The sequence below is a fragment of the Branchiostoma belcheri genome, unplaced genomic scaffold (genome assembly GCF_001625305.1).
Source record: "Branchiostoma belcheri isolate BF01 breed outbred unplaced genomic scaffold, Haploidv18h27 scaffold61, whole genome shotgun sequence".
NCBI classification, from domain to species: Eukaryota; Metazoa; Chordata; class Leptocardii; order Amphioxiformes; family Branchiostomatidae; genus Branchiostoma; species Branchiostoma belcheri.
Window position 1 is genome coordinate 1,468,549 of NW_017804254.1, and position 23,600 is coordinate 1,492,148.

General features: G+C 41.1%; 3 protein-coding genes across 9 annotated transcripts in view; 1 reads left to right on the forward strand and 2 right to left on the reverse strand.

Moving 5' to 3' along the window:
- LOC109482892 (cytoplasmic polyadenylation element-binding protein 2-like) overlaps positions 1-3,353 on the reverse strand; it is a 31,871-nt gene extending 28,518 nt beyond the window's left edge. For 4 of the 7 annotated variants that reach the window (XM_019785771.1, XM_019785776.1, XM_019785774.1 and 1 more), the window contains exon 1: positions 2,012-3,352. In XM_019785771.1, coding sequence (XP_019641330.1) covers positions 2,012-2,350 — 339 coding nt within the window. In that variant the 5' untranslated portion in view covers positions 2,351-3,352. Of the gene's footprint in view, positions 1-2,011 lie in introns of all 7 variants that reach the window. The other 3 variants (XM_019785775.1, XM_019785772.1, XM_019785773.1) reach the window with 2 other exon arrangements.
- A 3,323-nt stretch (positions 3,354-6,676) lies between these two features.
- On the reverse strand, positions 6,677-8,420 carry LOC109482933 (BTB/POZ domain-containing protein KCTD7-like). The gene is made up of 2 exons (XM_019785831.1): positions 8,261-8,420; positions 6,677-7,701 (listed from the first exon to the last, which is right to left on the reverse strand). The coding sequence occupies exons 1-2, from the start codon at positions 8,288-8,290 to the stop codon at positions 7,003-7,005; spliced, it is 729 nt and encodes a 242-aa protein (XP_019641390.1). The 5' UTR covers positions 8,291-8,420; the 3' UTR covers positions 6,677-7,002.
- Positions 8,421-10,339: 1,919 nt separating this feature from the next.
- Positions 10,340-19,718, forward strand: LOC109482910 (mitoferrin-2-like). The gene is made up of 4 exons (XM_019785799.1): positions 10,340-10,629; positions 14,849-15,083; positions 16,245-16,301; positions 16,721-19,718. Exons 1-4 carry the CDS (start codon positions 10,507-10,509, stop codon positions 17,302-17,304), a joined length of 999 nt encoding a protein of 332 aa, XP_019641358.1. The 5' UTR covers positions 10,340-10,506; the 3' UTR covers positions 17,305-19,718.
- Positions 19,719-23,600: the final 3,882 nt, after the last annotated feature.

Sequence of the window (23,600 nt, forward strand, 5' to 3'; positions counted from 1 at the left end):
GCCCCTCTCTCTCTGTTTTTGTGTGCTTTTAAATAAAGCTACTCCAGGATGTTCAGGACAAAAAAGGGACAAAACCTATAAACAAACACTTGAGGCATTTGGCTCGCTGAGCGCACATCCTGGTGTAGAAAGAAGGGGGGAGAAGACTGGATAGTACAGCCTACAGGGGCAGCAAAAATGCAAACACCTGCTCCATTGGGCCAGGCACCCCTCCGGGAGCAATCATTGGCAACTGGGTAAGAAAGACCCATCTTTTATAAAAGGCAACCAGATTTAATATTCAGTATTGGTACAGTCCAATCAAGGACAAAATATATAGGGTCTCAGATTTTGCCCACCGCTTTCTTGGATACAAATTTTGGTTACAAATAAAAGTAAACAATGACTACTGAGGGTGAATTTTCTAAAATCCTGCTGACCATTTTCATACTGCGAAATTGAAACATACTTTAGGACAGCATTGTAATTCACTGTGAGCACATGGGGGGGGGATACTTCTTTTATTAATAATTTGTATGCTCAAAAATAGAAATATTCTCTAGTTTATGAAATAAACAGAAGCTTTGAGATTCTGGCTTTGACGTTAGATTTTTCCTTCACAGAAAACCGGCCCCCTATCCTGAGCTTGCAGCTCTATGAGTGTGTGTTGTTTCAGGCCAGGTTGATTGGTGGCAGGGCTGGGAATAGTTTATTGAAGGCACAGCTGCCAGAAGGGGTGGGACCTGGCCTGCTTCATTAGGCACTAACCCATTACTCCCTTCACTCAAGCCCCTTCATCATGCCATTAATAGACAAAAATTCATGGCGAATAGAATTCCCTGTGAAAAATCGCTGCAGAGGAAAAATGCGGGGCTACCCAATCATACATTCGGTCACTGTGGCCAATATACGACGTCATATACCAACAGTATATTCACACCGTAATAAAAGATATTGTAAACTAACCAGCCATAAATGGTCACACTATACCCCTAGGATTTTACCCAGTTCCAGAATGGGTTGGCAGTTCCCATGGTGTGACGTCACGAAACAGGATTTAGGGGACAGGAATTATCTTTGTTTTTCCACGCTGTATCATGGGTACACAAGAATGAATGTGCACATTTCACCTCGTACAGGTAAATATTGCGTGTGCCACAAATGGGCAAAATTGAGTAAAACAATCCAATACAAAGAAAACATGCTGAGATCCCGCTAACAATAACAAAATTTTGACTCTGCAGAGATGAATAGATCATATTCCAATGATGATCGCGAATATTCACCCAATGCAGACTTGGTGTTGCCAGGAGAGCTCCACCCCCCTATTGGGGGCCATGCCATTCCTGCCATATTGCATATTGACTACTGCTCTCCCACTCATGTGAAATATCCATATCCATAACAGCAATAAGTACATACAATCTGGGAGAAACTACTTACACAGAATTGTTAGTGCTACAAAACAAGACAGGCCCGCGAGGGGTATGGGTGGGTTTTGCACATGTATCATATATAGAGGTAATAATATTGGATCACAAGACAAGTACGTCCCCACCCCCACCCCACGTTAACCTCACAGTCAGAGCTGTTCTGCTGTTTTCACATAATTCCTGACAGAAAAACATGAAATTAGGGTTAACAAATTGGGCTTGTGGGATGACAATTGGTGAATGAAGCCTTACGTAGGGCAAAGATAGATAATTAGAGAAAAATCTGGCTTTTTTGAGAGAGAGAAACAAAATTTCGCTTATGCCGTAGCTGCTGTCGTCACTGTGTCTTGTGACCGGCATACTGATGGCCGCCGTGTTCTCTTGCGTTGTTTCGATATTGAATGTCGGGGTGTAAGTTTCCAGTCAGAAATGTGTCTTTATGGTTAGATTTATTTGAAAACGAAAGGGAAAGGGTCTGTTTGGGTTTTACGTCCGGCTCCATATGCCACACATCGCAAGTTACAGCCCACAGATAAGCGGCTGTTTCCTGCAGCCAGAATGAATGGAGCCATATCCGCCATGTTGTTCTGTGTGCTTACCTGTACTCCGTACATGTCCGTACGAAAAATGTCGTCTCCCGTGAAGTCGAAGGGAGCTGTACCTTGAGGGAAGGGCCCTTTAGCTGGCAAGGAAGCCGAGCGTCGATAAGTCTTGGCAAAGACGTTGGGCGCTTGCTGCTGCTTCTTGATCGGGGCAATGGGCCCGGGGGTGCCCGTAGCGGCCATAGACCGTCGCTGCTGCCCCGAGGTTCCCCATGGGTTGAAGCTCTGAGCCGGTGTGGAGCTCCACATACTAGCCGGCTGTGGGCTATTCCAGACTGAAAATGAACCAGATTTATTCTGCAAAACATGTTGGTTGGGTTTGACGAGGGAAACCATGAGCTTGTTGACTGGGTGATCGACGTTGCTGGCCAGGAGCACTCCCAGCCGGCAAGGTTATCTGAGGTGCGAGCTGACTTCCCCCGAACAACGGGCTCGGACCAGGGGCCGGGCCGGGGAAATTTTGGAAGTGAATGGTACCGTTCAAGGTTGGAATACCCTGCATGAAAACCGTCCTCTGCTGCGGCTGAGGACCAGAAGTTGGTTGGTGAGGTGACGGTCGGGTCCTGCCAGCCGAGCTGCAGAGGCGACTCGATGGTCTGTGTCTGTAGCGGCGGCGGCTGATGTTGCTGGTGGTTCTGCTGCTTGTTCACCGCATTCTCCTTACTCACAGGGCTCGGATCCGGCGATCGGGACTTTCTCCCCGGAGAAAGCTGATCCTCCAGGTTGTCTGTAGCTTGTTCGGAATTCGGCGAGAGCTGTTGTGGCGTTGGCTGCTTAGCAGCCGATTTTTCTGCCAGCAAATCATCTTGCATGGTCTGGGCAGGGCTCGGAGACAGCGGTGAAAACAAAGAGGCAGTACTCGCGTCCGGGTATAGTTCCAGAGGTGACAGGGCCCGGGAGTGATTACTTGTTGTGTTCAGTTGTAGTCCGAGATCGAGATCCCCCATCTAGCGGTGGCTCCGGCTGCTCTGTGCGCCTGTTTATGGTGTTAATGTTAGCTACGCAGTCCAGGCGCACGGTCCAACGCCACGTACCTACAAGCCGAATGAAGAATCTGCTGTTCACTACAGCTTTTGTTCCTCCCCCGGCCGTCTCAAGGCGGCCCCCGATCACGCGCTGCGATATCAATTTGCTCTCCAACACCGCGATATTAATTCACGAACGACGAAATCGACTGTTGAAATATTTTATACAACGGTTTACCAGTTATACACAATACCACCAATAATTTTACAATACGAAAACTGGGAATATTCGTCCCGGGCAATAAAAACAAGGGACTTTAAAAATAGGCTGGTCCGTGCACGGAATCGAATCAGTAGCCGGGTGTTTTCGCGGGAATCCGGCAACAATTACTTCCGGGTTCACAAAAGCGGACGTGTGCCCAAAGCAGATTATGTACATGACGAAATCCATTCTGTACACATTGATAAATCGGACGTGCAGCTTTTGAAATGGATATAACCTTTTAGGCTCTCACTCGTGTGTTTGTTAGATGTCGTACACGGTACGAGTTGGGAATTGATAAGGCCACTTTCTGGATAAATTCTCTGACAGGTGCATCGTCGGCCGAAGCAACTTTTTTTCACTTTTTCGTTTAAATTTGTTTTTGGGTTCTTAAATCACACATGTACACATGGAAACGGATAGCCAGAATATATCTTAAACAGAAATTCAAGGACAATTTGTGGGAGATTTTGGTTTCAGGGGAAAATCTAACCGGCGTTACACGTATTATTGCATACCGTACAAAGTATTAACTGTTCTATCGAAACTAGCATTTAATCAATAGAATTCCCTGCGTTTTGTAATCCGTCTAAATTTTTTGGGTAGTCAACATGACAATTGCGTTATTCTTATTTGCCTAAATGGGAAAGTGGAAGTATCATTTTTCGCCAAGCCTGGAAGAAGTGTCACAGGGATATGTACACAAAGGAGTGTGCATAGTCTTAGAGCCTAGAGGACACACGACACAGGACAGATGCTTTGAGAGAAACGCAACTCAACCGGGTATTCATAACATCCGTTTACCGGGAGGATAAAGACACAAAACTAGCTACCGGTATACCATGGTCCACCATGTCCCCAACGATCGAGAGGCGATATGACTGCATATTTTATAAGTTATATTAACATAGGGGGTTCATTTCTGCTTAGATGTGGATTTTGTTTTCCACAACTTGGTGGCCGGTATAGATCTAACACTACAGAAGAACAAAAGCAAATTCTGATCTGAAAAATATCATGTTCGGTCATATCATTTGATTGATCAATGGAGAAAATGACACCATGGAGTTAAAAGACACTACCTCCATGATGATACTAAAGGTGCCCAATGCAGTTTTCAGGACTTGAAAAACAGATTTTAAGTCAACATTCTACATCATACATTTGTACAAGTTGAAACAACACTATTCTAATGTATATCGACACGCATGGAGCAAAAAATGTGGCTTGTTTGTGTGCTTGTATTAAAGAAACACCCGAAGTATGGATTACTGATGAAAACGTGCTATGAATGTGGGGCAGTATGTGTCAATTTCATACGCCTTATTCATTGTATTCAGAATCATCCAGTTTTGCCAACCTGGAATTGCATTGGATGCCGTTGAATTCAAGGAGAAGATTTTCAACGTTTTCTGCTAACATTATTTGGACTTCTTACAATCTAACCAAGGACATTATACCTGTGTATAATGTCCTTGATCTAACCTTTTATAGAGTCCCACTCTTTTTCATATAGCATAATGCGTTTTTAAACAGGTGCATCGATGTTGTCATGGTGCTAATGCGTACATATGCTAGACGAAACCCGTAGGAGTGGACCTCTAAAAGCCATTATTAAATACAATTCTGAAGATTATGTAAGTTTGCTTGACGTCATTTACGCGTGTTCAGTTTGGCCGGTCGGTCGGTGCGGTTCGTCTGCAGTCCGACAAGGTCAACGACCTGCCGGGTGTTATTGGTCAATTGACTACTGCAATTTTTTCCAAAGCAGACAGGCGGCGCTACGTGCAGGTATACTAGTATAACGCGAGCTCAAGGTGGATGGAGAAGTGAGGAGGCGTGGCTTCTCGTTGGACGAAGTACCGACTCAGGACTTTGAGTGAGTGAGTGAGTGAGTGAGTGAGTGAGTGAGTGAGTGAGTGAGTGAGTGAGTGAGTGAGTGAGTGAGTGAGTGAGTGAGTGAGTGAGTGAGTGAGTGAGTGAGTGAGTGAGTGAGTGAGTGAGTGAGTGAGTGAGTGAGTGAGTGAGTGACTTCAGATTGAAGTCGGAATGCGTTGATGCCGATTCTAAACGATTCGACCTCCCGAGGCGGTTTGGGATCGAGCCGGTTTCAATGTGATCTGGAGCGCTCAGATATTGAGCCACATGAATCTTGCTTCAGCGAGCGCTTTAGCGAGCTAATTATAAAAAGGGAGTTTTAGTGACTTCATATTTGTTACAATGCAAATTATTTAGAAGTGAGAGCCAGAGGTTGGTAGTTGGGAGAGTCTTATGCAATGCATATGGGTGTGACTTTCAGCAACGTCTTGAAAATAATAATATTGATCTGTAGTATCTGTAGATGAAGCTTCGAAGCTAGTTAGAGGCTAAAAAATCCCCAGGTTTGAAAAAAAAATTCAGTGTCAGCATACGTACCCAGCGAAAACATCAGAGTAAACGTTGATTACAATTTCACCAGCAGCTATATCATTGATTTGCTAGGATTCGTAGTAGAGGACAAATCATTTAGTACATGCCCCACATAGCCTAGCCCTTTTTCGTAAGCCGGTGGTGCCCTTTGTGTGCAAAGTCCTTACTCGTATGATGACATTATAGTGTAATTACATTTAGCCCACGGGGAGGCATGATGGTGCAAGTAAACCAGGTTACACTGATGTACGGTAGGGCTGCGTACCTAAACGCAACATCAGGTACAGGTACAGGTACCGGTACAGAGGTTTAGGTACAGGTCCGGACCTGTACCTGTACCTGAACAATTTGACAAATTAACACGTGTTCTTCACTTTTTCAATCATGACACAAACAATAATAAAGTGTTGACAACTTGTCAGTATCTTCCAATCACAACCCTGGATCAGCCACACTCTCGCGATGTCTCGTGAGACTGAGGATCTCAAATCAATCGACGGTGTTTACGTCTTTTCCAGTGCTAATTTTTCGCCTTTGTGGTAGGATTTACCTATCTTTAGTCATATACATGGTGTAAACTAGCTATTTCGGTATATACTCGTTACTTCATGATCCGGTATTTTGGACCTGTACCGAAACGATTTTTACGGTATTGGACCGGTACAGTGTACCGGTCCGCAGCCCTAATGTACGGCGTGCAACACTCCCGCTTTCACAGAAAATGGACAACATTAGGATTGGCGTGAGCCATTTTCTACCCTGGAGACCGATTCATGGCGTAATGTGATTCATCTTGATGAATAAATTAACGGCATTAGTGGGACAGGTTCTGTTCAATGGTTGGTTGGTTTCTTGGCTGATTGTTTGATCCGGATTGACTGATTGACTGACGGCGAGATACACGCATGCATGAATGGGCGAATGGATGGGTGAATAGATGTATGGGTGGATGGAGAGATAGATGGATGGGCGGATGTGGATGGATGGATGGATAGATGGATGGATGAATGGATCGAGCATATTTCCGGAGTGTGGGAAGGTATTGTGATATCTTAAAAAGTAGCGATCCAAAATATGAATGAAAGACCTTTATTGTACATTTGTGGTCTTACAAGCTAAGTACAGGTCATGTACAAAGCACAGGGATATCTCACTAATGTGTACTAATGTAAACTACTGGTTAGACTAGGCTATGTACAATTTCATTTTCTTCTCGCTTCTTTCGGCAGCTGTAGATGTATTAACACTTGGGGCTGTATAATACACGGTTTGTCTAATTCCGTAATGAATAAAACTTTTTTCCGTTCCATCCAAATTTCGAAAACCGTAAAACTTATATGGTCCACACGCAGTCACCACCAAGTGAAGACCACTTCGTGCAGCCATTTTGTGCACCAGGGGCACTGCGGCGGGCTGTTCTCGGCGCCACGCGCACTGAACCCCCGACTACTCAGCTCCAACGTCAGGCACTCCATAAACACGTCCACCTCCGCTTTCTTACTGGTGTGCAGAGGATGGAATATACAAAACGCTTTCTGAGTCACGTAACAGTTATGCCCTTCTCCCGTGGGGTATTCGTTCTCTTTAAAATTACGCTGTAACATAATTCCGCTCAGACCTATCTTAACCGACGTTGTTCTGTAGGGACATTTCGACAAGGGCTTCCTCGCTTCTTCGACAAGCGACTCCAGTAAGATTTCAAAGTCGTCGAAAGTTTTTAAGTAGTCCTGTCTAAGTTTTTGAGCTGACAATGTGGGGGTGTTTGCCAGTCGAACCATCAAGGGTTCTAGTCCGTAGAATTGAGCTTCGTTGTACGCCTGGCTCAGAGAGTCTGGCGGTATGTCGGGTAGATCGTCCGTTCTGAGGAAATCAAGGACGAATTTGAAGTAGGTTCCGTCCCTGTCGATGAAGTAGCGCCCGTCCTTGTCGCGGGCTAGCCGGTGCCTCCCGCTGAACATGGTGGCTAGCATGGACTCTGGGTACTTCCTCAGGGTCGTCAGGCAGGTGGTGAAGTGTGTCCCGCCCACATTCAGTTCCACTACGTCTGGAAACTAAAAAAAAAAATTAGAAAGTAGTTATAGGTGAAAAGGAGACAATAGGTATAATTTATCTTTCTTTGCCCGGAGGCTAATTGCTTTTCCAGTCATATTTAAAGTCCAAAAACCCACGTTAAGGATCTCGCCCCCTAGCGGTTTCTACCGACACTACCAAAATCACGTATTTGCTACCATACTTTTGCATCTCTACTTTTGTGTTTGTTAGAAGGTAAAAGTATGTATTGTAATAATAAAACAAGCAAAAAAGATTAACATTCCATTTTTTAGTTTTCTGCATTTTCTGTTAGTTGAGCAGAGCTCGAACAATCATTTTAAACATTCACCGCTGATGGATATTCAAATAAACTCTAAAAGAATTACACAGGAGTAATTGATACTTGGTCGCAAATACTGCGCTATTTTACTTTTGATTGATACGAACCAATGACATTACATGGCAAGAGCGCCACCATGCATGCAGTTCAAGATCAAAACATGTTGATAAAAGGGGAGGGTCACTCAATGCGTGGACTAACATAATAACTTATCGTTGAGTATTGGCAATACCACAAACCTCTTCTGATGACAAGTTGTTGTCTGCCATTTTGTCCGGGACGTACTATTGGTATAACTGTCACATGTAATGATTTAACACACGCGACCTGAATCTTGCGTAGTTGTAAGCCAGTGAACTCTGAAAGCTATGACTATATAGTCCTACGACTCTAGAAGCAAGGTGGGTACATGCAGCTGTAACTTGACTAAAAATGCAACTGCACGTTCTTTCTACGCTGGTTCCGAGTGCACGGTAAACTATTAGTATCATAAATACTGCCGCGCGCAGCTCATCATCAAAAGCCATCACGGTGATTCCATTTCAAGTCGTCAGGGCGGCGCCATATGCACTAGTACCTGTCCATGTTTGATACCATTTACCTGTCCAACCAGTACTGGTGACCTCATACAGTACTTCCAGGTCAACAACCGGCTGTCACACGTCGTACGTCACTTCCTTCCCGAGCGTTTACACGTGACGCAATGTGCGGATCGTCAACGCAGGTACTACTGGTCCCTAGTACAGCATTGATCGGTACCATAGGGCGACAGGCACCACATATTGTAACACTGTCGAAGTATATCATATAGGGATTCTTACTGTAGGGTCAGAAAGCAACACATACTGACCTGTTGACAAGTCGTTCATTAGTTTCTGACCCTTTAATATGTAATGTTTCACGGCTGCAGACATTTTTTTTTATTTCAACATTTCAAAAGAAAATAACACATAGTGGTGACGCACCCAAGCGAAATAGCTGATATTAACGTCACCACTGGACATATAGTAATAATGGCTACACGAGACAAAATATCAAATGCGTAATGTCCGATGTACACGTACAGGAATAGAATTAAACAAAAAATGTAGATTATGTTATTTAGTATGAATCAGTAAATAACATCGTTTAATTTAGTTTCATTTGAAATTTGATGTCTTGTGCCGACGTGCCAAGATATGGTGGCATATGCATACACGATTAGCGAGAGCCACTTTTTTTAGGTATATAGCAGGTGCTGAGCAATTGGCACCTCATCATCATGGGACTATTTTGGGTTCTGAAAAAGACGGTAAAAATTGAAGGTGCAAAATATTTGCCTTATGTTATAGCCGCTATGTGACGTTGCTTTGTTAAATTCTTGCACATGCACCACTACTGTGCGTTTATTTTCGAGGGGTGAAAAAGAACCTAACCGAAGGATTTTTCTTTAAATTGAACTAAATATATATTGTAACGTTGTAGATCTAGACTACATATACTTATTATTCTCCTCGCACGGACTGTCTGAATTCCTTGAACCTTACGTGACTAGACTCAGTCGAGCCGTTACCTTGAAGGCGCAAGGGTCAGTAAGGGGCCACACTTGACAGTCATCCGACAGCTCAGTTGCCGGCCCGCTGGCGACCTTTCTTAAGTCTTTGATAGACTTGCCAGAAACGACGAAAAAGGTCGTTATATAACGTATTAGCCATTCCAAGACGTTGAAGAAAATGTTACCTTAAAGATATAAATTTCCTTTAACAGTTTGTCCCACACATATTGGAGAAAGCCAACATAATTTTAGCAATATAACAGTTAACGTTGATTATATCCGCTAAGTTGCTTTACAATAAAGTTTATTTATTTATCTATTTGTTGACTGATTGTTGGGATCTTTCCTAAACTGTGTAATTTCTTTTCACACACGTACTGCTATTGTTAACGCGATAACGCGCTGTTCACGATTTCCAATACGCGTGACAAGTTCTTGGTAACACCAAGTTTTAGCTTCGTCATTCTTCCTGCCCTAAATAAGATTATTCCATTCGAAAAAAAACTGGTCCGCGCTGCCTTTGACCAGTCGGGGAACTAATTAAAACTAATCAACCTCAAATAAAGAAGGATCACTTCAGCTTCCATTTCTACCTTCATTTCTTGATTATCTATGACAAAAGATTTCCTTGATAGTTACTTTTTTCATGCAAATTGTATTTTTTACCCCACAGAACCGACTCCTTTTCCGTTTCATATGTCGAGTACCCCCCGCACAACTCAAATGGACGGGTCCATAAGCTCCCTTTTTCCGTCACATGACTGTTTCCAGTGATGTGATTGGTGGAGATGACTTTCCGGCTGCATTGGCATGGCGAGCATGGCGGCGGTGGTGGGGTAGTGAGGAGTCGTCCTGTACTCCTCTCTCTTCCCCTCGGTTTCTCAGCTGACATTTGTACCCAGGTGCTGCGGGGTAGATCACCCACGAGACCGACTCCCTGCAGCGGCGAGGATGGACGCGGACGACCCGTACGAGAGCTTGCCGAAGGAGAGCAGCTTGGCGGCGCATCTTGGAGCTGGCGCGCTGGCAGGCATGGCCGAACATTGCATAATGTACCCCGTGGATTCTGTCAAGGTTAGACCATCGCACACACCCCTCTGCTCAAACATTGATAAATATAGAATTGGTAGTTACCTAACACTCTTACGAAAGTTCCTGAAGTTACTGCCAACATTCTTTGGTATGTGTGTAAATTTAACAATAATATATTTTGATGGACATGCGTCTATCTTTGATCAAAACCATGGTAGTCCAGCTCGCAAATATTATAGCACAACCATGAGAGATTCAAAATTATCCTTCTCGAATACCACATCTCAGTTGCCAAGTCTCTGCGTGTCATCAGATCGTTTTGAAGTTGTTTGAAGTTACAAGCAGCTGTAGCCCCATTCAACTCGGCTTGTTTTTTCAAGGGGAAAACTCATAAAACCAACAACTATATAAGGTGGTACGCTAATATGTGTGCGCATGCTCAGTGTCAAAGGTGAACCCCCCTCCCCCCAAACAAAACACGTTTCAGGATCTCAGAGACCCGCCCACCTTCAAAATTATGTTTGACGCGTGCAGTTCACATCTTAGAGGCCTTGGCCTTTTTTCACGTGCCAAAAATACATGACTTTGTATATAAAACCTACATGTTGAGTTTCCTTGGGCCATGATATAATTTTGTTGTATGCTGAAAACTAGATACTTCCTAGATACTTAGATTGAAGTTAAATGAATGCACTCTCTACTCTCCTGACCAACTTTGATAGTGTCAGGTTCTGGAATTTTTTTTTAGCTTACCACCACTACCAAACAGCATGATAATATAGCAAATGCAAAATCACAATGTGGTGACCCTATTGAGGTCAAGACTTGCAAGACATCAAGCAGCTTGTATGATTCTTATGTTAGATGTTAATATGTGGCAAAGTTCTCACTCAAATCTTCTTCTGACGTTGTGATCCATTTGTGAGACAGTTCAGCTGTATTTACATGTTATCAGTATATCACTGATTTCCTGTTTGACTTACATATAATATATATCTACCATGATGGTAACGTTAATGATATATGAATCATAAATTTAGTACTATTAATACTGTTACAGTAATGGAAACAAGTAAGCTTGCAATGAAATTAAATACTTTTTACAAATAATCTCTCAGCCATGAGACTTTTGGGCTGCGTTGTGGTCGAGTGATTCTATTATACCTATACGTGTAAACACGTACAAACATGGGTGGGGTGAGAAAGAAACAAGTGCTTAAGCTAAAACAAATCATTAAAGATTAACCAAAACCAAGGAAAGCAAGCATAGCCCATCCTGGGTGTGTAACATGTAAGTGAAGGACGACATTTCAGGCAACTCTGCAGTTCTAAATGTTTCTCCATACTCTCATTTTAACAGACGGCTATTCCGAGATCAGGGTGCGCCAATGGCATCGTGCATCGTTATGTCAATCTTACTCTGTATTTATCGCATTCTGTTGACATTTATCAAACTTGTTATACTAGTACAGTTATTTTCCAGACAATCAGGAAGAGATTTGGTGTTAAGATGTTTAAAACTTATGCTATGGCCAATTTAAGACCAGAAATTGGCATAAAATCTACGTTATGCTGTTGCACTTGAAAAATGCCAGTTTTTGAATTATGCTTTTAAGTAATTTGGGAACAAAAAAATGGAATGAAAAGATTTGCAATATGTTCAGACATGCTCAGTCTGATATGTTTTGCAAAAAACCTGATGATGATTGGAAATTTCTCTTTTCTAGAGCGCATTTATCAATATGTTGTACACGTTATGTAAAATTCATAAATTAACACATTGCAATTAACTTATCTCCCTGTACTAAAAAGGATGGTGATAGAACTGGCCATTTTGCATGTTATGCAAGGTACATCCATATATGACACAAAACATGTGTTTTTATGTTGCTTGTCCTTTGGGTTAATATGGCTGATGGCTTACAGTTACCTGTCTTTTTTGTCCGAGAAAATGTGTAGTGTCCGTTGCTCGGTAATAACTTAAAATAGAAAAGCTGTGGGTGCATATGATTTCAGGTTTTGGAACAGCTGAAGATGCTGACTTAAAACACAGTAGCTATTTCAGTCTATTGCTGTAATTATATAAAATAATGTCAAAAAACCTCAAGGGTGTAGTGTCCGTTGCCATGTAGTGTCCGTTGCCAAGTATACCATATAGGTACATTAATTACATTTTGTTGCAATTTTGAAGTAATTTTGTCATTTATGTTATTTCTGTAGCATTTTGTCAACCCCTTAATGACAGGTCTTGCAAGATTTGGTGTTCTTGTCATGTACTTGAGCGGCCAGATGTGGCCGGCAACGGACACTACAGCTTAGCTGTAGTGTCCGTTGCCGGCCACATCTGAAATGAGTGGGCTAAAGTTTGGAAGAGCACAACTTTTGAACTGAACGTCTCTATCCAAAAATTTAAAAAGTGCAATGTATGGCAACACCTCTAGAGCGATTTTCTGCACTGAAAGTAGAAAAATATAAAACTTGAAAAATTGGCCCAAGTGCAACCCTTTGGCGCACCCTGATCTCGGAATAGCCGAGAGAGAAACTCTGTGTTAAGTACAGAAGCTGCAAGAAATCTGGGTGGTCTGGTTCCAGCTCTTCGGCAAAATTTTGAACTTAGTGAACTTCTGAAATGCTACCTCCCACATTTTGAGGCTCAAATTCATCATCTTAATGTTCTGAAAGTTTCGTGGTGGTTTTGACAACCTGTTAAAAGTATTTCTATGTTTCGATTTTTGTTCATCAAGGAGGACAGAATGATTTGAACTTTTCATGCCTCCTGATTAGCAAAATTCCATGCAGGGACCCAAGGACGGACACTTGAACAAGCGTTGGCTTCAAGTCTTCTGAAAAGAACTAGCTGACTGCTGTGTAACTTAGTACTAGTTCCATGGCTCAGGTCCAAGAAAGCAAATTGTTCACACTTCTTGAAGTCCTTCCAATTCAAGTCCTACTGTGAAAGACCACTCTTTGCAGGTTGATGAGATGTGTATTAGTTTGAGGCAGGGGTGGATTTAAAACGTACTGATACCTACCACTAGCAGGGCTCGAAAAATTGGAACTGTGCACCCAATTTATTTCTGTGAGTGCACCGATGCACTAAAATATTTTCGTAGGTGTATACCGTATATGTTTACTAGTATACAAAAATTCTTAATTAAAAACAAAGTCAGAAAAATGACAAAATCTTTGTTTTTTTGATACTTATAAAACTGTGCATATGCAATTCTACTGTATTTTGTATGGTGTACCCAAATAAATTTTTTGCACCCAATTTTTTTAGACTGGGCGTACCAGTGCGCTTGGTATTCCCAAAAATGATTTTGGAGCCCTGACTAGTTTCATGTGAAGGATTCAAGTGTGAAGGACATAGAAAAAAGTAAATCCCTTCTCCTCTTCTCTACAATCTTTATAATTAGTTGCTAAGGAACTTGTTAGCTCAAGTTGAAGAAGTTATTTGAGTGCAGATCCGGTACTCTTGCGGAATCTGGTTTCTAAAAATCTGATTGGTTTGTTGATCCATGTATTACTTATTTGATCCATAAATTAGATTGAATTAAATACCTTGAATTACAATTCTAAGTCAGGTCTCAAAATACCCACCTCACCTGCAATTTGTACTACTTTGTAGAGAAAAAAAAGTTTGCTAGTACAGTACATGTAATGTTGCAGGTAATGGGAAAAAAAGATTTCTAGCCTAGGCCATATGGAAGTCCGTACGTGATCTAAGTCTTGCAGTTCCACAAGCAAGAATGTATTTGTATTAGTCTCAACCAGTTAAGTATTGAAATGCCATTATTTATGCCATGGTAACAAGGTGCAGGCAAGTCGTTGTGTCCGACTTTAAGTACACTTGGATCTGCAATGATGCAAGCTGTTGAACATACATTGCTTTGTAGTCAGCGTAAGGGGTGTAGGATATCGGTAAAAAGGGAGGTCACTGTACATGCACAAAATACTGTCAATGTTGACATGTTACTAACTTTGCAGTGGTTTAATTATTTACTGGTGGTGATCTCTTCGCTGTGAAGTAATGACACTGTTAGTGTAAATATGTGTTTCCATTGTATTACTGCTGTATTACAGAATTGTTTTAACTGTGAACTTAAAGCACCTAAAACACTTAAAATATTTCCTCTCCTACTGTGAAATTAGGTTGAAGTAAAAACAACTGAATCTGCCGCTCACCCAACCATCCACAGTGTATTGACTGCATTGTATACATGGGTCCTTGACTGCGGTTGTTATTTGTTTAACATTTCAGACGCGTATGCAGAGCATCATCCCCGAGCCCGGCGCGAGATACCGTAGTATCGCGCACGCCTTCAAAACCATCATCCGGCAGGAGGGGCTGCTGAGACCGGTGCGCGGGGTGAGCGTCGTGGCGGCCGGAGCGGGACCGGCCCACGCGCTGTACTTCTCCTGCTACGAGCAGATGAAAAAGACTTTAGGTGGCAACAGTCGTGGGATGGAGCCTGGACACTACCCCATCGCCAACGGTAGCAATGTTTGTACTTGGTATGGATGAATGAGTGGTTAAGGGTTTATGTAATGTCATACATATTATAACTCTGACAGGGATGGCTATGGCCCAATTTACATGGCACAATGAATACATGTGCCCTACCAAGATCGATGCGCGGTATGACAGATTTTTTACCCAAAACTGCTGCACAGCGCCGCACGTTGATTTCCTGTGGCAAATCTGGACGCACCACACGAAAATCAACATACGTCACCATGCATCGTTGGTGCGCTTGTTTACGCATTCAAAACATCTATCGGAGCACATCATTCGACGCAGGAGAAACAATTTTTTTGCCCCGTGTAAATCGGGTCTATGTACACATGCTTCTAAACATTACTTTGACCGCTGAACTTGTGTAGTGTATGTCTAAGTGTTGCGAATCACATAGCTGTATTCTTTGTTAGAATTAGTGTGCCATTGCATGTTAACAGGGCATTTCCACAACTTGATCTTTAAAGTTACCTTTCCGAAGCAAGATCTGTTTTTGGGTGCATGTGTCTGTGTATCTGTTTGTGAAAAGCATGACTCGAGAAGTTGAAGATGAATCTTTATGATATTTGGTATGTGGATAGGACTTGATGAGACCTCAAAAAATTAGATTTAGAACTCACATACCTACATGAAATATCTATCTTTTGTAATTTTGTAATTTCTTAATTTTGTCCAATTTATTATGGAATTACAGATGTAATGAGCATAATCTATTTGTATTTCACTCCATGCTGAGGTTATGGATAGTTCCCAGGCATATGCTCTGGGTTTGTTCCAGGAGTCAATCACAGAAGGAAGAATTACCTGTCAGTTTGCCTGTTATGGGCTGTAATTTTTATATTCACATTTTTTTGCAGTCACTTCTGTACTGTGAACTTATCATTACCACAGCACCTGCCGCCACTGCGGACGTATAGTTCCACAAACGTGTCCATTTTTCTCAGACCGCGTTCTTTTGCTACAGCAAACATAAAGTGATTTACAGTACTATACAGAATATGCAGAGATAAATAATAATGATCACACCATTGCCTTATTTCAAATTAAAAATCTTATGACAAAATTGCTGCTTAAACTACTTCAGTCCGGAGTTCTTTTATGGGAAGCAGTTTGTTTTCCTCTCGTTTTGTCTTTTTTCCAGGTGCGGCAGGGTGTATAGCAACAGTGTTCCATGATGCTTCCATGAACCCAGTAGACGGTAGGTCATCTGGTCCTTATAGTAAAAATACTAGATTTTTTACTTGCCAACGAAATGTTAGCATCACTGCTTGGAATGTTGAAACTTCTCCCTTCAGTTATTTTTGCTGAGGAATGTCTCGAATTTCAAGGATTTTTCTACAGTTACTTACAGACACACTTCGCTAGAGTTTTACCAGTTGTGAAGGCATGTTTCCTGTGCTCAGTTTTTTACTGAATGTCTCCCTTGTAAGTGTCTGTAGAAATCTTGCTTTGTTGGTGGTTGGCCCACCAGTTTTGACTGTAAGTTAACTACTGTAACATGAAGGTTGAGATAATAACACTAACGGGCACATTTTCTTCTTGTCTTTCATCCTGTGTTATGCTTGCTGTGGAATTCTGGATTGTGCCTTGACGTGATATCTACCCGCCGCTGTACAGTTGTGAAACAGAGACTGCAGATGTACGGAAGTCCGTACAAAGGTGCAATAGACTGCTTCCGGACTGTTCTACGGACTGAAGGGGTGGGGGCGTTCTACAGGAGCTTCACCACACAATTGACAATGAACCTCCCCTTTCAAAGCATCCACTTCATGGTGTACGAGTTCATGCAAGAGACTTTCAACCCGTCACACGAGTACAACCCGGAGACGCATCTCGTGTCGGGGGCGATGGCGGGCGCGGTCGCCGCCGCAGTCACCACCCCATTGGACGTTTGCAAAACGCTGTTGAACACGCAGGAGAAGAGAGTACGCAATAAGAAAGCTGCAATCTCGGGGATGGTGGATGCCTTCAGAACGGTTTATCGCGTGGGGGGCTTCTTCGCATACTTCAAGGGGGTGCGGGCGAGAGTCGTGTTCCAGATGCCGGCCACCGCCATCTCGTGGTCCGTGTACGAGCTGTTCAAACACCTGATCACCAATCAGCAGCGATCGGCCTTGTACGCGAAGGAGAGCGGGCGGCGGGAGCCTAAACAGGACCTTGTGCTCCTAAGGCAAGACAAGATGTCGCTAGCTGTCAAGTGAACGTTGTTTCTACATAACATGTGGCAAGATACTGTGTTCTGAGTGTCAAAGATATTATGTATGTGTCTCAGCAGTTCTGGGCGATTCGAAAACTAAAACAAAAGTTGACACGAGCTGATCTGAACAGGTTGTTGTTTTGATTCCCTCTCTTTCAGCCCTTCTAACTTTCAAGTCAAATAAGGGACAATGCAGCTTTAAAAACTAACTCACAATGGGAATTTTTGGCAGCCCATGGGTTACAGAAATCAAATATAAACAACAAAGGGGTCACTGTACATGTACTCCATACGAGAAGTTCTTGCCAATCACAGAATCGTCACTTGAGCCATGAGCATTGTTGAGAAACATTTCACCCAAACTGTCGTCTCCAAATATTCCTTAGTTTGTCCAAGATCTCATGTTCAACTGTCCAAAACTTTCCCAGAGTTCGCCTGCCTTTTCCATACAACGTTCCTTTGTGAGGTCACACCATGTCCTTAGCTTGGAGATGAGAGCATTTTAAAGTGTTATAGCTAGATTTACACCTCAAGGAATTACTCAAAATACCACTTGGCAGCCTTGTGAATTATGCTGGTATTTACACTCTCACAGTAACACGTTTACACTAAAATTCGAAAAGTTGTCCATACAGGGTACATAATTAGTCCCTCTTATTGATTCAATTAAAGTATCTTTACTTAAGAATTAGAATAAACCACAAAATGTCGATATAGCAAATGTGTAGGAATTTTTTTGTCATAGTTCACATTCATTCTAAAACTTGTGTATGGAACAAACCAATGCTCTCAGACCCTGTTGAGTACGTCGTGATGATCTACTTCAGCATTTTTCTTTTTACATCTGAGGACAAATTGCATTGGTGTGGCCTAATCCTTGTCTTAGACAAAATGATCAGGGCAATGTTGAAAGAGATGTGGAATAAGAAGTTATTTTTGCAGAAAGTGTATGTATCCATCTATAGTTATATACATATATACATAGAGGCTAAATAGATAATGATTGGTTACTAAAGAGTTTGACAATAGACAAAGTGCTGGATAATCAAAGTTATGAGAGGAAAGTACATGTAATGGAAAGTGGATTTTTGAAAGTTAATTTGACATTTGGAAAAGAGAAAGTAGCTTTGTGCCTTTTGGAAGTAGTGTTACACTGAACACTGAAGGGTTTCTGCCATTTCTACAAGTGTAAGGAATTTGGAAATTGAGGAATTGGTTATGGGAGTACAATGAATTTAGAAAGTTGGTTTAGAACCTTGGTGAAGGAAAATATATGTATACATTTCAAGCCAGTATCATACTGTCTTCACAAATTTCAGCAATTTGAATTCAACCAGTCCAGACCTTGTCTTGGATACAATTTAAGATTAAGGATCATTTTCTTTTCACAAACTCAGTCAATGTCTTGTACAAAGCAGCTTCAGGTGTTTTGTAATTCATCGCTCCTTCGTCTTCTCAGCACCTGTTTTACCTCAATATCTGCTGCCCCTCTTTTAATTTTCTTGGCCTGGTCACTTTAATTTGCATTGAATTATGTGGCTTAAGAAGATGGCAGGAGCAATTTGACACAAAATTCTATAGTCATATATGGTTAAGACACAAGATTAACAAGACAGAAACTTGTAAAGAAATCAACATTCATTAATACAAGTGGTTTCGCCAGGTTATTACATAGATAACACACAACCTAAGGGATTTTTGTTGTACCAATATTTTGGTAGTCCTAACCTAGTACCTACATGTGTACTTCTGGGTAATACGACTACATCCTTCGAAACCTGGATTTTTCGTTAGATTTTTGGTCAACGTTAGATCAGAATTTTGCCAGTTGCATAACATTTGAAAACACATTGGTATACAACTACAAGCTTAGTCCCCTTTTGGGACTGCATGCATCTCACAAAAGCGCCACCTACATGTAGCAGTTGGAAGTAAAATGTCAGAATTTCTCTGACAGACTTGGACAGACAAATCCCTTTGGTTGTGAAATAGAATTGTTAACCAGTATCAAGAAATCGCTGTTATCTAATTATTGTAACTTACAGTAATCGAACACTGAATTTGCTTTGTCCCATAGCATTGGTGATAAACTTTTTCATTTTGAAGTTCAATGTTCCACTGTCACCAAACACTTCCACATGCACAAAAAAAATAAAGTCATAATTATGATATATGTAATTATAGAAAATGGAAATAACAACAGAGTTGACAAGATGGAAGAAAGCAATGCATAGCAGAAATTGTTTGTTTTTAATGTTTTAATGGTAGGTACTTGAAAAATCTATTCATGTATATGCTGGAATTTGTTTCCCGAATTTCAGAATTGAAGTCACGATTGTATAATTGCAGATAATTTTAAACATGGACAAGAAATGTTGGGAAAGTCTTGTGTCAAATAAATATAATTTGGAATCTGAACACATGGATAGTTTTGTACTTCATATTATAGGGAAACAGAAAGATAGATACTAAACATTGTATAGTTGTATACATTGTGTAGTTTCAGACTTCTGGCATACATGTACATTGTACACACCACTTTAACCATCATTGTCCATTTTGTCAACAGCTTTCAGGGCTCAAATTTTTTTTCTGCATATTATAAATAATATACATTTAAAATTACCTGCATCAGACAAATTTTACCTGCAACACTCTTGACTTTGAGAAGTATGGATCTTACTAACCAGAAACCATTGACATTGACATTTCTTGTATACTGCATATACATGTAGGTGATAACAGTGCAGCAAATAAAAATACACATAACAAGCAGCACTTTAATTATGGAAAAACACTTTAATTATGGACTCCTCACTAATAACTCTAAATTGCTTTACCCAATTAGGTTTATATTTTTTCTGAGTACATAGTAGAAGGTGACAAATATGTGGAATGTGTTAATTAGTCCCTAGGGTATAGTCCAATTATACATAATTATACATGATTATACTATATTTATCTATAATCATGTATGATTATACATATTAGTTTTTCCATTATACATAATTATGTATATCCCTCTTGATCATTATACATAACTATGTATATCCCTTTTGATCATTATACATAATTATGTATATTCCTCTTGATCATTATACATAATTATGTATATCCTTTTAACCATTATACATAATTATGCATATCCCTTTTAACCATTATATATAACTATGCATATCCATTTTGGTTATTATATATAATTATGCATATTAATTTTTACCATTATATCATATAATGACTTTTGGCTATTATTCATAACGATACATAACCCTCATGACCACTATGTATAACTATAGCCATTTTATTGTTATGAACAATAGTAATAAAATAGGTGTAACAAGTCGTTTGGTGTAATGTAGCCAGCTGCCGCCGCGCCGCATGCCTGCGAAGCTGGTGTGTTACGCCGAGAGGCAGCTATACCATCTAAACAAATACAGATACAGAATTAGATAAGGTTATATTTTGGTGTCATGTGGTCTTTAATACTGACTATAGCAAGTAAGTGCTACACTACAATGTACTTCAATTTATTGATACCAATGTTAACTGAAGTTTTTGCTAATGCTATCCATGTCATCTTTTTCTTTTACGTAGAACAAATTCTTTGCCCCTCTTGCCAAAGTTTTTGCTAATGCTACCCATGTCAACCTTTTCCTTTTACATAGAACAAATTCTTACCCCCTCTTGCCAAAGTTTTTGGTAATGCTACCCATGTCAACCTTTTCCTTTACATAGAACGAATTCTTACCCCCTCTTGCCAAAGTTTTTGGTAATGCTATCCATAATTGCCTATCGAAAGCAGTTTAAATGCTGATTTGTGTACCTACATCGTAACAATGGCATGGCGACAAAAAATTGAAATTTTTTCTACTGTCCCAAAATTTCCCGAAAGTGTACATTGAATTGTCCCAGACAAAAGCCTGTGCCACGCCCAACAGCACCTTTCTGTTGACTGGCTCAAGAGTGGAGGTGCGAGAGTTTTAGGGGGATATTTTAAACCCTATAAAATGCTATTTTCTTTGTTTTTGTAGGTGAATTTCAAAGGAAGTCAGATACCCCTAGACTTAGACACTGCTGAAGTTATCCACATGTACAGTAAAAAAATGGCACCCCAAACACGAAAATACATAATGACAAAGCTGTACAGATTGTATGTCAAAAGGCAGGTCGAGGGGATTGGGTCCAGATGATCACGTCACAAGGTTGATGGAAGTTGACCGATAATTTGGAGTAAGTCCCACTTTCATTCCAGTGTTGGAAAGACAGCTTAGACTTCATTCACAATGATGTATACCAACACTGATGAACTTCCACGCTAAGACCTTTTGTTAATGTTTTTATTCACTTTTATTTAAGTCAAATGAAAACCTTTCGCCTGACTTTTCCACACAAAACAACAGTATTTGTCTTTCACCTGGCTTACACAAAACAACAGTACTTGTCTTTAACCTGACTTTTCTACACAAAACAACAGTACTTGTCTTTCACCTGACTTACACAAAAGTTTTGATTAAAACAACAGTACTTCTCTTTCACCTGGCTTTTTTTACAAAAAACAACAGTACTTCACTTTCACCTGGCCTTTCTACACAACACAACAGTACTTCTCTTTCACCTGGCTTTTCTACTCAAAACAACAGTACTTGTAACCCAAGACAAACTTGTCGGTTTGAGAATCGATGTTTCCACTGATAGAAAACTTTACAGAATTATGACCCTGTTGTCCGGTCGCCATGGGAAGGGATTGGGCCAACCCGTGGCAGTCGCACTGGCCAGGTGGCTGCCCTGGGAAGGTCCCTGTATGCTTGCATCAATAGGAAAAAAATTTCAGAACCGAGAAAAGCGGTCCTCAAGAGCACAATAGACAGGTACAGCTAACACTAGATTGGCCAAGGTATTTCTGTGCTATGAAGTCTAATCACCATTTTGATTTATGATTACTTACACCTGTTTCCTGTGCTCTTCTGGGCTAAAGGTGTTATTTTGGCACATTAACTTACATGTAATTTTGAGGGTTTTCAACATAATTATGCCAAAGGCATGTACATACATACCAGTATGTGTAGCAGCGAACTGGGAAGATGCCTTTTTCTTCTTAGAAATGGGAAAGTTTTGTCTCCTGGAATGTGGTGAAATTTATCAAAAAAGTTTTGGGTGTAGAGACATTTGAGTGTGCGGGTCCTGTCAGATTGATCTGTCTGGCCCAGGTGTCAAAAGGTCATGTTGGTCAGTTTAATGTCATTTTAGGGATCTCGACAATAAAAGCATGGAACGGGCCAGGAACGACAGTCTACTATCATGAAAAAGTATGTACAAGACTGTCATACATGTACATGCATGATAGTGAAATGCATGAAAATACATGATGTGAATTTTGAGCTTTGGGAATCATCATTTCAACTAAACATGGTACAAAAATCGTATTATGTCGTGATCGATGATCTATTCTTATGATGTTAGCAAACTTTAATTTTTGCAAAGTTCCTTCTGTTTTAGTACAATAGATTGCTCTAATAGTTTAGGTTTGACTTCAACAAGCAATCTAATAATCTGTGTAGTACAGAATACTTTTCCGGTTCAACCCCAAGCCAAACTACTTCAGCTCCCAAGCCTGGGTGCCATCCTCCGCAGTTTCTGCAGGCTCCCTACCAGAAGCCAGCGTCACTATAGAGCTAGAGAGTTATCTATGGAGGATGACACTAAGGGTACTACATGTACATGTACAATGCAAATGAATGTATAATAAATGCCCCACATTCTCAGAATGTTTCAGTCATTTTTACAGTCACGCCTTCCGCCATGGTTTACAAAAGAGAAGTCAAACCCTTCAGACATTTCATTATGTACATTTCATTATGTACATTTTGTACAGTGTTCTTTTATATTTGTAACTTGCAATTAGCCTTCGGGCATGGATTTGCAATTAACTAAACTTTTCATTATTAAATTAAGTTTCAGAGGCTATAAAAAAGAAACCTTTGATTCCTTCGCATTTTTCAATCCCTCCCTGTCTGCTGTATAGGAGAGGTAAAGGCGGCTGAAAAGAGTAAAAACAGGCCAGAGTAACATGCAGGGGATGTTGGTCAGCCAGAGAGTACAGCAGACTTTGCTGCACCAGCCAATGCCAGCAGCTACAGTGTCCAGCAAAAGTTGATAGAGATAATTGACAGTAGCCTGCTAATCTGGTAGGAGGGGAACCAATTTGTCACCCCCTCCCCATGCTTGCAGGATGGCTTCCCACATTACCATAGGGCAAAACAAACACAGCTCTGAAGGCCAGCCATCCCTGGGTTAGACCCA